Below are 15,074 nucleotides of genomic sequence, written 5' to 3'. Positions count from 1 at the left end.
CCTAGATTCCTGTCAATTGTGCAGAGGCGATGTTATCAGGCACCGGGCCCTCACCAATGTAATAATAAGGATAAATGACCGATTGCCTGGAACGGAAGATACAGCACAAACCAATTTGCTGCAGCTAATCTTGTCAAGCAGTCCCTCTATCCAGAATCCTTCTTTCCCTGTTTTTAATCCCAAGAACCAGACAATGGTCTTAACAAAAGGAACTGTGATTGTACCACCAAGCAAACCAGATTAGTGCCTGGGGCTGGGGGCTGCTTTGGTAGCACAGGAGGAATACTCCAACAGGCAGAAATGATGTTCGTTTATAGTGTAGGATTTAGCAGGGAGGAGGGCAGGGACAAAACTGCAGTTAGTTAGCTCTGCCTATCACGGGCTCCGACTCTGGCTGCATCTACTGTTGGTATCCCTCCCTTCCGCTCCTGCCAGTTCCAATGGCCACCTGCCACCAATGTTCATTTATCTGCCCTAAGCTTTATTTTGAGCTACCTCTATGTCCAGCAGCCTGCATATTTCCATCAAACTTGAGATTCATAGAGCTGTAGAGTTGGAAGGGTCCCTAAGGACCGCCTATCCCGGTATGCCCCACGGAGGACCGTAAGGTCCATAAATAGCAACACCCTAGAGGTCCCGGGCCCTAAGGAAGTCAGATTAGCCTCAACCAGAGCCAGGGCCTTTTCAACACTGGCCTGGTGGAACGCTCTGTCTCATGAGACCAGGGCCCTGCAGGATCTGATTTCTTTCCGCAGGGCCTGAAAGACAGAGTTGTTCTGCATGGCCTTTGGCTTGGAATCAATTTGATTCCCTCCCCCTCTTTGCTTATTCCTTTCTCCTTCTGTGATGGAACTCCTATTTGGGGACTTCCCTGGCTTTTTTCTGGCCCATGTAGGACCAGTCTGGATAGCTGGCCTTGGTGAAGACGTGACGCTTTTATCCCCCAAAAAGTTTTGATTTGAGTTTCCACTGAAAGGAGGCTGCATTTTAATGTTTTAATGTTGCATTTTAATCTTGTTTTTTAAGTTGTATTTTGATCAATTGTTTTATATTGGATGTTAGCCGCCCTGAACCCGGTCTTGGCTGGGGAGGGCGGGGTATAAATAATTTTTATTTTTATTATCAATGCAATGAAGAAATATGCAGCTGTCCCAAACAAGGATTGAACCTTCAACCTTGGTGTTATCAGCACTCCAGCTGAGCCATCCATGCTTCAGTCTCAGGTTCTTGGAGATTCTCTTTCTGCTGCAGTCTCATTACTCAGCCCATATCCCCAGTTGCATGATAGACTCCTTATGTTACCAAAGTTGGCAAGGGGGAAGTAGTTAATTTGTAAACCTTGCTTCACAACCCCTTACTGGCGCTGCCCCTTTTATCTCAAGCATCGAGATCCCGGCATCCCCATTCTCCTAACAACTCTCAGCATGCTTAACAAACTACAGTTCCCAGGATTCTTTGAAGGAAGCCATGGCTGTTCAAGTGCTATCATAGTGCTTTAAATAGATTGTGCCGATGTGGCATATATATTTTTCTGCATGACAACAACTAAAGAAAAGGAATGTCCTTCCTCAAGATGCTAGCAGTTGTTTCATAGGAAAACATGTTTTTCAGTCAGATGCCCATTCTCCCTGGAACTTTCTACCCTCCCTTTGATTCCAGAAAAAGTCCCTGAAACCAGAAACCTGCCTTTCATTTTGTTTGAGCCTCTGGGGCTGCATAAATAAATTGGCACCAAAGCTGTCATGGAAGACTTAAAAGACACACAATAGCTAGACAATAACTTTTCCTCTCTCTGCCTCTTAAACAAGACTGAGCAGGGAACTTTTGTTCCCACCCAAATCGTACTAAGAACAGTGCCACCTTGTGGCTGAGCTGTATTACGACACTATCCACACAGCAGCTCGAAAAACAGTTGCAGCCGATACGGCCACCATTTATATCCATAGCAACACTGCCCAAATACTCAGCACAGAATTGGCAAGTGAGGGGAGTGGCATCCTTTGCTAACCAACACTGCCTACTGAGGAATCAGACTCCAGTCCTGAATTGCAAAATGTCTATTACCTCCACTGGGCTGTTCATTTTCTCAGAAATCATTCTTATGTCATATTCTGTTATCATGGTGATAAGCCTCACAGATGCTGAACTCCTGGGGCAATATAATCATCCCAAATCCATTTGTTTTGGTGCTATTTAAAATCTACTTTGTTAGCAGGGTGTGGGTGGAATTGAATCCCTTCCTTTTGATTATGAAAATGCTCACCACATCACTGAAATTGCTGTGGCTTGGCATGGAGAGTGCTGCTCTTTCACTCTTATCGAGCCCCTGACAGCACATCCCGAAGATGGTCTGATTCTTTAGGACTGGTGAATTGCATGAGGTTTTATCACTGCATAAAATACAGACATCAGAAACAAGGGTGCAGTCCAGGATGGAATCAGTGAAGGCCAAAGGGGGCATTTCCCCACCAACCTCACCAGTCTACCTTCTTTCTGACAACAAGACCAGGCCTACCAGCTTCCTCCTCTTTAGCCTTAGCATCACCTCTTGTAGAACTCAGCAGGGAGGAGGAGAGGGACAAAGCAAGAATTAGCTGGCTCTTCTTTTCATTAGCTCTGGCGCCACCTACTGTTGGTCCTCCTGCCTTCTGCCCTTGCAGTCCCAGTGAGCAACAGTCACCACTGTCAGGAATACAACTCAGGTTTGCAGCTTTGTTTAGCAAGGAAGGTTCTCACCCTGATTCTGGAAGGAAAGCAGGGATTCAGATTGAGCCATTTTCCTACTGTTGCCAGCACTCTTAGCCCTCAAGTGTGTGACATAATAAATAGAGAATGGGAACACCTCTAACTGCATAGAGAAGGCTTTCCCCTACTCCATTTCATATACCACAGCAGCCCACCGACATTTAAGATTAAGGGGCAGGACCTAAACATTTAAGCAGCAAGGAGAGTGTGCCACACACACTCGTGCCAGCTTCCCTTTTCACTCCATTCTTGCTCTGTGACCAACGCTCCTCATTATGAATGAGGCACACAACACAAATGTTTACCTTGGTAATTCCCTGCTGCACCAGTCCTTCAAGTGTATTAGGCATGCAGGGATGTTAGGCTGTCAGCCAGGTCTGTTTCCCACTCAGTTTAGCATGAAACAATTGTGTAGAACATTAGATTGAAGAAAGTGGGGGCGGATAGAGAGACATGATACGGTGTGCACAGCCCCCCCTTGTTTCATTCCTCATACCAGCAAGCAAACCGCCTTTGCCCTCCCAAATACAGCACACACACACAGAGAGAGTTTGGGTTGGTAGCACATTGTTTTCCATTCCTTGCTCACAGCCACTCATGCAAATGCAAATCTATTTTAATGAAGGGGGCTAATAGACAGCAATTATGTCTCCAGCTATTTTGTTGTTCCCCTGAAATGATTTCCTTCCTGGATTTCCCCCTTCCTTCCCTCAGAGATAGCTCCCAGCCAATTCGCTCCTGGGAAGAGAGAAGCTGAGGTTTCAATGCACAAATGCTCCAACAATTAGTTTCTCCATCAGAGGCAACCTATACTCCCTCCATGTGCATTCACACATGCGCCAAGAGTTACTGGGGGCACATAATTGCACTCAGGCTGCCTGACTGGTAGTTTTTTTCTCATCTCATTTGTTCCACAGAGTTCCTTCAGGTGAATTACTGCCAGCTATGTTTCCTCGGACCCCTCAGCATGCTGCTTTTCATTCATTTAATTTGCTTGCAGCCCGCCTTTCCTCCAATGAGCTCTCAGCAGTGTACATGGTTCTCCAACACCTATTTATCCTCACCACAACCCTGTGAGGTAGGCTAAGCTGGCAGGTAGTGACTGGCTTCATGAAAGCTTCATGGCCAGGTGGAGATTTGAACCTGGGACACACACACACACACACACACACACACACACACTAACCTCTGCCCCGCACTGACTGTCCGCAGAGGAACAGAGTGGAAGGGTTTGTATAGCAGAAGCACTGATGGGAGAGGAGAATGTGTGCATGCAAAGATTGCACTGGAGTAGGAACACACTTGTTTCATTTGTCCTATCCCTTTAAGCCAAGGATGCGGCCCTTGCAGCCCTCCAGGTGATGCTGAACTAAGCCTGTGCAGCCAATGGTCAGGGGCAATAGAAGGGGTGCAGTACAACAAAATCTGGAGATCCACAGCTTCCCCGCTGCTTCTATAAGCCACATATTTTCAACTACCAAAATTGAAGGCACCCGGTTCTCCTTACTCTGTTTGCTCTTTGCTCCCCTTAACAGGGAGGGGCCTGCATCTCAGTGACAGAGGATGTGGTTTGTACACAGGAAGATCCCAGGTTCCACAGCTGGCATCTCCAGAAATGGCCATAAGGACTCCCATCTGAAACCCTGGAGAGCCTTTTCACCTAGATTAAATATGGAGGTGCTCGGGGGGTCAAATGCAGCTCTCCAAACCTCCCAACATCCCACAGGCTGCTCCCCTCGCCTGCCCTGCTCCAAGCCCTCCTTAAATCATTCTGCTGGCTAGAATGTGTCCTTGACCTCTTGCTTGCCTAGGTGGAGGACACAGGAGGGAGTGGGAGTGTGTGCAGAACCTAGCCTACTGTATAAAGGTGAAATTCACATTTGTTGCTCCACCCACTTTTGCCTCTGGCCCCGCCCACCCACAGCACATGGTCCCCAGGAATTTGCCCAGAAGGGAAGGTGGCTCTCAGGTTGAAAATGGTCCTCCCCCCAAAATCTGGATAATGCTTTCTCAAGGGGTCAAGGGTCTGATTCGCATCCTTCTTTGATTCCTAATCCCTTTTCTGTTCTCAGACACTCTCTAGAGATCATGGTTACATAAGGCAGAAACATTATTTTTTAAAAAATATCAGCCTGATAAAAATCCTGCAACTTTCTCCTTTTTAACCTAGTGGTAGGGGCATGACAAAACATGGGCAAAACTTGTGCTGTTGCCACCCCCATCCCCACAGAAATCTCTCTCCATGGTCATTTTTATACCAAAAAAGGGGGACATAGAATCAGCATTGTAGAGTTAGAAGGAAACCCAAGGGTCATCTAGTCTAACCTCCTGCAGTGCTGAATTCACAGCTAAAGATGTTGAGGTTTGTGAGAAACTGCAGCTTTGAAGTGGACAATTAGTGAGTTGGCAAGATGCCAAGTAAAGCTAGGGTACGTGAGAAAGTCTGCTTGGAAGATAGGGAAGCCTAGCAACAGGTGGCGATTGGCTAAAACTTTTCCCTTTTAAGCAGCATGACGCAGTAGTTTGGAGTTGGAGTGTAGAGTTTGAATCGAGTCTGTGTATATAGTAACTTGTACAAAAGCTGTGCTATAGTCTGTATATAATAAAAGCAAATACAAATCAAGTTACTGTTCAGCAAGTTATGTTCCTGAGTCGTCATCCTGGACTACACAGACTAAGCAGCCGGTAGCAGAGAGTTTTCGCTGAGATCCATCAACAAAAGATCCCAAACAAATAGCCAGGCAGCTTCTGTTTAAAAGCCTTCAGTAGAACCCACCAGCTTTTCACTGTCTCTTGCTACCAGAAAATTCTAACGTTTAGTCAGAATCTCGTTTCCTGTAATTTGAATATAGTGGTTTGCGTCCTTCCTTCCGGAACAGCAGAAAACAAGCATTCCCCCTTTGTAGGGGGTTGGACTAGATGAGACTTGGAATCCCTCCCAACTCTGCAATTCTAAGCTTGTGACAGACTTTCAGATATCTGAAGGTGGCTATCGTATGACCTCTCAGGGATTGTTCATGCTTCCGCTTGTGGCATGCCTACAAAGCACGAGTCCAGGTGGTCAAAATAACTTGAATTGCTGTTTGCCCCAACTGAGCACTAAAGAGCAGTTTTCTCCAGCGGAAAGCAGTGGCAGAAGAGGAAGTGAGGATAATCCCTCAGTCTTCTCCAGGCTAAACTCTCTCCACTGTTCTCATAAGGCTTGGTATCCAGACAGCGGCGGAGCTTCATGCTCCAGCACCGGGGGGGGGTGGAGAACAGGTGGGGGCAGAGCGCGCCACCCGCAGGGGTGTGGCACGCATCCTGGGGGCGGGGCACACCACCTGCAGAGGCGTGGCGTGCATCCTGGGGGTGTGGTACACCACTCGCAGGAGCATGGCATGTGTCCTGGGGGCAGGGCATGCCGCCTGCAGAGGTGTGGCACCCAGCGCAGGCGGGGAGCAGCCGCAATAGCACCCCAACAGGATTGCACTGTCGGGGGTGGTGCGCTCTCCCTCCCCCCTCCCGCACTCCTCTTCCTCCACCAGTGTATTCAGACCCTTGATCAGGCATAGGCAAACTCAGCCCTCTAGATGTGTTGGGACTACAACTCCCATGATCCCTAGCTAACAGGACCAGTGGTCAGGGATGATGGGAATTGTAGTCCCAAAACATCTAAAGGGCCAAGTTTGCCTATGTCTGCCCTTGATCATCTTCCTCACACATTCCAACTTGTCAGTATCTTTAAACTGGACAGAGTGCTCCAGGGCAGGGGGGTCTGATCAAGGCAGAATAGTGTAGTCCTATTCCTTCCCTTGACATGCTTTTCTAAAGGGGTTGGGGAAGTGGTCTTTGTTCTTTCCCTTGTCACCTCTTTCCCACTTTTGGATGACTCCCCCCCCCCCACTACCCCTCCCTTCTCCTCTTGCAACAACAGCTTCCCAGTCTCCAAGGTAACGTCCCTTGCAGCTTGGGATGAGAGATAAATTTGATTCCGTTCACATTTAAGGCCTAACTTATCAAATTCCTACTTTCCAAAACAATAGAACTGAATCCCCAGCTGGCCTTCAAAATTTGCACTGGTCCAAATTTTGTGGTGCAATTCTCTGCAACCAAACAAAATTCATAGATCTGGGAAAGTTAGCAGGGGAAAGTGAGCATGCCAAGGGAAGTTACCAGTGAAAGTGACTTACAAAATTGCACCGTATTAGGAGAAATTGCTAGCAAATAATGGATTGTATTCAAAAATGTACTTATAAGAAGAAATTTGCACTAAAATGCTGGAGAATTTTATGGGGATTAAAAAATAATAACAATCACAAATTGCTCACAAACGTGAAGAACCAAATTTACTATTGGAAGGAGAAACTGGGAGAACCAAAAGGGACAGATTCATTCATCCCTTCTTGCAACATGCCCAGGCAGGCTAGCCCTTTTCCAGTGAGTGGGCTGGATTGGCAGTATACAGTGGTACCTTGGGTTACATACGCTTCAGGTTACAAACTCCGCTAACCCAGAAATAGTACCTTGGGTTAAGAACTTTGCTTCAGGATGAGAACAGAAATTGTGCTTCAGCGGCGCGGCAGCAGTGGGAGGCCCCATTAGCTAAAGTGGCGCTTCAGGTTAAGAACAGTTTCAGGTTAAGAACGGACATCCGGAATGAATTAAGTACTTAACCCGAGGTACCACTGTACTGGAAAACCACACCAACTGCAAATGCAACATGCCAGGTGGGTGGGTGTGATATTTGAAACTTCAAGAAATTTACATCAGAAAACTTGTGTGGAAGTTGCATTCCTGGGGCTGAAGATCTTTTTTTTTTTTCCTCCCCTGGGAGCAGAAAACATGCAACTGATTGCTAAACTAAAATTCTGTGGTTGGATGTTAAGAATGGAGGAAGGAGAAATATCCTGAGGAGTAGTGTTGATCCTTTAATGAGATTAATTAGTCATAGAAATATTAACACAGCCACATGGCATTTATCAGAGATAGACCGCCGCTGCAAAGAAGCCGAATAGCACACACAAAAATCAAAAGACGCTGGATCAGAACTGGGTTGGGGAAGCGGTAATCTTTTGCAGTCTTTTTAGCCTGAGCTGTAGGGTGGAAGGACCCACTTGCATTGTGCAGGAGCACCCTCTTCTGGCTCCCAGCAAATCACCTGTCAATTTGAGCCTTAGTTATGCTTTGAAGGAAGAAGGGGAAGATTCTTAGGCTGCGTACACACCATACATTTAAAGCACATGACTTCCCCCAATAATCGTTGGAACTCTCGTTTGTTAAGTGTGCTGGGAATTGTAGCTCTGTGAGCGGTAAACTACAATTCCCATGGTTTTTTATTTATTTTTTAAGAGAAGCCTTATGCTTTAAATGTATGGTGTGTATGCAGCCTTATAGACCCCTTCCTGGGATCTTGTGCAGCCCGAGGCAAGCAAAATCCAAAAGGCACTTGTCCAAGGGAAATAATAAGAACGAGAAGAAGAATCAATTTATTGTCCCAGGTGGCGCTATGGGTTAAACTACAAAGCCTAGGACTTGCTGATCAGAAGGTCGGCGGTTCAAATCCCCGTGACGGGGTGAGCTCCCATTGCTCGGTCCCTGCTCCTGCCAACTTAGCAGTTCGAAAGCACATCAAAAGTGCAAGTAGATAAATAGGTACCGCTCCGGCGGGAAGGTAAACAGTGTTTCCGTGTGCTGCTCTGGTTTGCCAGAAGTGGCTTAGTCATGCTGGCCACATGACCTGGAAGCTGTCTGCGGACAAACACTGGCTCCCTCGGCCTCTAGAGTGAGATGAGCGCACAACCCCAGAGTCGGTCACGACTGGACCTAATGGTCAGGGGTACCTTTACCTAGTAGAATCCAAATTTATTTGCAAGAGGCAGCCAGCTCAGTTTAGCTCAGCAAGGGCCAGCCCTGCAATCTCACCCTCTATAGCTCTCTCTACCCACTATAGCCTATAGCTCTCATCAGGAAGGAGTTCTGTGCTGCTCTCAGTTGCATGGTCTATGCCTCCGTGGTAGAGCATCTGCTTTGCAAGCAGGATGTCCCATGTTCAGTCTCTGACATCTCCAGGTAGAACTGGGAGAGTCCCCTGCTACAAAAGCCTGGAGAGGTGCTGCCAGTCAGTGTAGGCAAGACTGAGCAAAATGGAACAATGGTCTGACTCCCATGTTCCTGTCTGTATGGGATTGTGAGCTCTATCCTGTGTATGCGAGGGGCAGGTGGAGGAATGCAACACTATGTCACTCCCCGTTTTCCTCTGTTTCTGCCCTTTCCACAGGACCACCTATAATCTCCAGCACCCAGACGCAGCACGCTCTTCACGGGGAGAAAGGCCAGATCAAATGCTTCATCCGCAGCACGCCCCCACCGGACCGAATTGTAAGTAGGCACCTCCCTGAGCATCGTAAATAGCAGCCAGAGCCCAAGGGAAATGAATCATTCATTTATATCCCGCCCTTCAAAAGAAATTGTTTAGGACAGCTTATGTTGCATTATATTAGAACAGCATAATCAAAGCACAAATCAAAGGGCATGTGCTGGACAGCAACTCCCATCAGCCTCGGCCAGCAAAGGTCAGGAATGGTGGGAGATGGTGTTCAACAGCCCCTAGAGGGTGCCATGTTGCCCCTCTTCAGCCAGGAAGGTTCCAACACTGGACTTCCTGCATTTGTGAGCTCCATCCAGCAGAAAAGTATAAGGTAAGGGATAATGTGGAAGGCATCTTCCACTTCTTGGAGGATTGTTTGGCACCTTGGGGAATTGAAACCCAAACCGCCTATTTTGCTTTTTTTGGTTTTTGCTTGTACAACTTCATGAGGATGAATGGCGCTCTAGAACAAGGGTAGCCAAGGTCTCGTGGGACTGCAGGTTCCATCTTCCTTGACCATTGGCCATGCTGGGTGAGGCTGATGGGAACTGTAGTTCAACAGCATCCGAAGGCACAGGAGGCCACCTTCTTGCTGTAGCTACACAGGTCTGGGTCTGAGCAGTGCCTGCCTGCCTGCGTGACCACCTGAGCACTCTCTGTATGCTGCCTTGGGTTCCATAGTGGAAGTCAGAGTATAAATGTACGAAAACAAGTAAACAAATAAATAAAACAGCAGATAAAACCAGCATAAAAAGCAATGCATATTTACAAGCATATGCTTCCCTTTTTTTTTTTTGCTGCAGTAAGGATTTCTTCTGATTTGCCTATTTTTTTAAAAGGGAGGGGAGATAACTTAGGTTAATTTCTAATAATTTATTTCTAATAACTGTCTGTGTTACTAATTATGTTTTTGTTAAATTCTCATATTATTCATTTGTGTTTTTAATGATTTTCTAATACTCTTCAGGCTACCAGTATTCTGTGTTCTCAGTCTCAGCTTTTTATGTTACCATGTACATCTTAGGGAGGGGGGAATTATTTTTTTAATTTTTGTTATTTTCCAATGGTTACTATCCAAGATGGCTATATTCTTCACTGCTGGAGGCAGTATGCCTTCAAATACCAGTTGGTGGGAATCACAAGTGAGGCAAGTTCTGCTGAACTCAGGATCTGCTCGCAGCCTTCTCATGGGCAACTGGATGGCCACTGCAAGAGCAGAGTGCCAGACTGAATAAGCCTTTGGCCTGATCCAGCAGATAATAAATAAATAAACTCACTGCAGATTCAGGGCTATTTTTTCCCCCAGCCTGGGGATTTGTGTGTGTTTGTGTGTACAAGAAAAATAGCCTGGTAGGCAGTAGACAGGTCTATAGTTGAGGAGCCACCACTGAGAAGGCTCCTTCCCCAGATCACCACTTAGCACACCTCCCTCAGTGGGGCAACCAGGAAAGAGTCTTCATCTCTCACCTTTGCGTATGAACATACTGATTCGGATAAGTAAAAACTGCTCACAGAGCATGCCAGAACCCACCCCTAAATCACTTTTGCATATCAGATTTCTATGTTTCTGTTCGTTAGTAAAAGGCAAAAACTTGATAAATAATTTCTAGCACGAGAGAACATTACCGAGGGTGGCTAATCCCCGCTTGCTTTGATGCGCAGGCCTGGTCCTGGAAGGAGAATGTCCTGGAGTCAGGTACCTCAGGGCGTTACACGGTAGAGACCGTCAGCACGGATGAAGGCGTAATCTCCACATTAACCATCAGCAACATCGTGCGGGCTGACTTCCAGACCATTTACAACTGCACTGCCTGGAACAGTTTTGGTTCAGACACCGAGATCATACGCCTGAAAGAACAAGGTGGGAACTGCTATCACGGCATTCATGTTTGGAAGGGAAAGAGCCGCTTGCTGAAATGGAGAGAAGGGGTTGGAAGGTGTGTAAATGTCAAATAGGATGTAAGACCAGTGTGGCTTGGACTTATAGCTGGGTAAGGACAAGGAACCACATGATGTGGTCCTCTCTTGCGATCTTGACCTTCAGACATTACAGGAGTGGCACAGGAAGCAGGTATGAAAGCAACTCCAGTGCAGCTGAGATCTATCAGACAGAGGCCTTAGAAAGAGACAGCAAAGAATGGTAAGGAGGGTCTGAGTGCTCACGTCAAGCAGTGAGGCACTTTGTTGAAGAGCAGCAACATGAGAAACCTCGCACCATTTGAAAATGTTGCACAACTCTAAGTGGTGTTAACCTCAATCCAAGTTTATTTCTGCTGCTTCCTTTCTGAAGCAAAGGTACCAGTCTTAGAAACTTAACCAGGATTAGCTTAATTTCGAATTCCCTGCTGCATTGGCTTGTCCCTAAACCCTGCAGTTCGTGGTTAGCACCTCCACAACACTGAAACAATCACTTCCTGAGTATGTGCATTGGGGTTTTTTTCCATACAAGCCACCCTTTCTTTGATTGAAAAGAAATTACCTGGGCTTTGAAGCTGCTAACTTGTGGTCTGCAGTGGGTACACCTTCAATTGAGGATAGTCTAGGGTCAATAACATGGTGCCTTCCAGATGTTGTTGGACTACAACCTCCATCACCCTTGACTATGCTATATGAGGCTTTCTGGGAGTTTGGATCCAATAACATCTGGAAGGCACCATGTTGGCTCCCCATGCAATAGCTTGTTCTGACTGGCAGCAACACAAGCAATCACAACTAGGCAGAGCTCTTCCACTTCTAGTTATATATGCAGACACAAGACTGTGTTACAGATAACCTGCTGCCAGTCCTCCAAACCAAGGAACAAGTGGCAGATCTGAGCACTCCCTGCCTCCCTCACTTGGCTTGGTAGAGCATTTCCTCAAACTGTACCTGCCAAACTGTGGTTTGTGCAATCCCATTCAAACAAAGTTTGCACAGATCATGCAAGCCACAGTTTGCTGGTAAGGACAACATGGCAAACTAAGGTTTGAGGAAATGAGGAAGTGTTTTGGAGAAAAGGGAGGAAGGAGCACTCATTACAGTCTCTCATTCTCAACCACAATCATCTGGAGGATCAGGATTGCGATATCTGAATGAGGGAGCAGTTGAAGGAAGGAAATGCATGGCATGCAGCAACCACTGCACTTTGTGCAATTTGTGAACAAGTTGGCTATCTTTACCTCTCATCGTCTATTACTCCTTTTTTTTAATACTTTCTCCCAAATTCAGCAGTAGCACTGGGGGAAAGGGGAAGAACCGTTCCCCCTTCAGCCCTGAAATGTTATTTTGGTTGGAAGTAAACAAGCCTTTAAAGTATTTCACCCAGCCTAATGTCTCCTGTTGCAAAAAATGAAAAGAAAAAAGTAAACCCAAACCATGTTAATTCATCTGTCCTTTGGCACATTGCACAGTTACAGTCCAAGCTCAGATCTGTAACCAGTGTCTGGGAAGGGTTTAATGCTGTCATGCCAGAAAAATGGAACAGAGTGGGAGGAACTAGTTCAGCAGAAGCCAAATGAAGAGTAAAATGACTGGGAAGTTCCAAGTTGCTGCCATTGCATCCCATTGTTTTGTGCTGTCATGAGCATGTCATAGCGATGGGATGTCACTCTTAGCATAGCTGCTTTAGTGAGTACCCTGCTTAGCTGCTTATTAAAGTGTTAAGCTGAGTCGCCCAACAGTAAGCTTTAACCACTGAAAACGAGAGGACCTCCCTCTTAACAGGGGCAGAAATGGTTTCACATTGAAGGGCTTCAGGGCATTGGGGTTATGATTTAGGGCTGAACGTATTTCAGCTTTGCTTTTTGGCTTGAAAATAGTTGTTTGGGACATACCTTATCCTGTCTTTTTCATGAATGTTCACTACTATTTGCAGTCACTTTCTCCCACTTTGCTGCTGCTTTCGTGGCCATTCCCTCCCTGCATTTCATCCCCCTCTCAAGTGATCCCAAGCAATCAGGGATCATGTACTGGATGTGATAACATCACGACCCTGTATAGCCAATCAGACTTAGCTGTTGGTTGATGTCCCTAGGGGCAAATGAAGCCTATTTAGTGTGAGAGTAACCAACATCTCCCCAAAGCACAGTCCCTTTGACTAGAACCCTGGTTATGTTCCCCTCCTCAAAAGGGCGTAGAGGCTGGGAGAGTCCCAGAGGGAAGGCTGGACCTTCATCTGGAGGCTCTCCAGTTACATCCTTCTCCATTAAATGCTAGGGCAGACTGGTAGATTGCTCTCATCAAGCTTTGATTTATAGGCAAGGCTGCCATCCAAATTAAATTGGAACTAAATGAACTTCTTAAAATTAGCCTTGGGTTCTATCCAGGGCAGATCAACTCCCTGGTTTGTTTTCCTGCCTCCTGCCTAAGCACAGAAATGTGTCTGGGTTAGCAGATGTTTCTGTGTTGTGGAGGGAGTGGCTCCCGCCAAGCAGCTCTACACGGGGTTCTCGGCCGATCACAATGCAGAAAAGCACAATTAAAGACCGTTTGACTCAGGGTCATTGTTTCGGGCGCCTCATAAAGAAAAGGGTGACTGCCAAGTGCCCACCAGCAGAGTGGGGCTCTCCACTGCAGAGGAGCTCTGCTGGGAAAGGGGGAAATTTAATCCTGGGATGAAAACCTGCAAGTGCCGCATCACTGACAATTAACACAATATCAACATTGATTTTTAATGACTGAACCAATAAGAGAGTAGGCAAGAGACCTTATCAACTGCCTCTCTAATAGTCAATCCAATCATCCAGATAAAAGCATATGGTACAGACCAGCCAGGACTGTACCTTTTCAGAATGCAAGATGGGCAGTGCATATTTAGATATGCCCCTGTGTTTAAAAAGCATAACTGAAGGGAGAAGTTAAAAACACTTCCCCCTGATATGCTAACATTCCATGTGCAGGGAGTCCTTTGTTTTTAACATGGGGCTCTGAAGAGGGACAATCCTCGGTGCCAGACTACGCCGCCAAGTCCCCACAGCGATTTCCACCAAAGCACATATTTGAAACTCTCTTGGCTAGAAACTTGCCCGGCCTCCAGTGGCTACGTTGCAATGGAGAACTCTAAATACCCCCGAGCAGCTGCCCTTGGAATTGGTGGGTGAGGAACTCCCATATACATCGTATGATTTAAAAAGAAGAAACTGGCAAAAGTTTTAAATAGAAATAACTGCACAGTTGGGATTTGGCAAGGCTGTAGACACTTGCTTTATTTTCAAACAGGTACGGAAATGAAATCAGGAGCTGGTATGGAAGCAGGTATGGAATCATGAGTGAAGGTGACTATATGACTGGCCCCGGAGCTATGTTCTATAACCACCACCACCCCAACCAAACAATGAAGCTGTATCCATCTAGGTTATCCCTCCCCTGAAAAGGAGGCTTGTGGGAGGTAAAACGACTCATTAGGAAGGGAGAATGATTTGAATGAAATACCATATTGGTTTTCAAATTCCATTGAAATGGCTTTTTGGTGCCTTCCAAGCTCAGGTCCTCCTATTTTTCTAAACGGGGTCGTGATAAAATTAACACTCTTGCTGCTTTGATGAAGGGGGAAATGGCAACACATTAGGAAGAGAAAGTATCCATAGATCTAAAGCTGGAAAACACCCATGTCTTCGCTAATCCAGCTGTGTAGCAATCTGTCATATATTTGCCCATGACCCCTAAACCGTTTCATGCTGGTGCCCTAAAATTGCCGGTTGTACTCTAGAACTGGATTTCAATCCAATGTTCAGCAACCAGTAGCAAAGTCAAATTCCTGGTATAGCCTATCCTTATCCCACAATGAATAATTTAGCAATGGTCATCTTAGAAAAAGACACCAATTGTTGTGGTCCAGGGAAAGGTTTTGGGAGCCCATCAATCTTAGAAGCAGTTTATTGCTGACTCCATTCCAAATCCATCCAGTCTCTAAGTGCCTCCCACAAGGCCTTGATTGGACACCCGAGGGAAATGAAGGTGGCCATGTTCTTTAGTCAGTTCCATTGCATGGTTTATTTGGCTA

General features: G+C 46.3%; 1 protein-coding gene across 3 annotated transcripts in view; it reads left to right on the top strand.

Annotated features, from left to right (window-relative positions):
* KIRREL3 (kirre like nephrin family adhesion molecule 3) overlaps positions 1-15,074 on the top strand; it is a 741,064-nt gene that overhangs the window by 679,094 nt on the left and 46,896 nt on the right. For 2 of the 3 annotated variants that reach the window (XM_083480502.1, XM_083480503.1), the window contains 3 exons: positions 9,005-9,105; positions 10,757-10,955; positions 14,291-14,326. In XM_083480502.1, coding sequence (XP_083336628.1) covers positions 9,005-9,105; positions 10,757-10,955; positions 14,291-14,326 — 336 coding nt within the window. The remainder of the gene's footprint in view (positions 1-9,004; positions 9,106-10,756; positions 10,956-14,290; positions 14,327-15,074) is intronic. The other variant, XM_083480504.1, reaches the window with a different exon arrangement.

This window comes from Podarcis liolepis, assembly GCF_965112155.1.
Source record: "Podarcis liolepis genome assembly, chromosome: 16".
NCBI lineage: Eukaryota > Metazoa > Chordata > Lepidosauria > Squamata > Lacertidae > Podarcis > Podarcis liolepis.
Note: the sequence above shows the minus strand (reverse complement) of the source record. Positions and strands in the feature narration are given on the sequence as shown.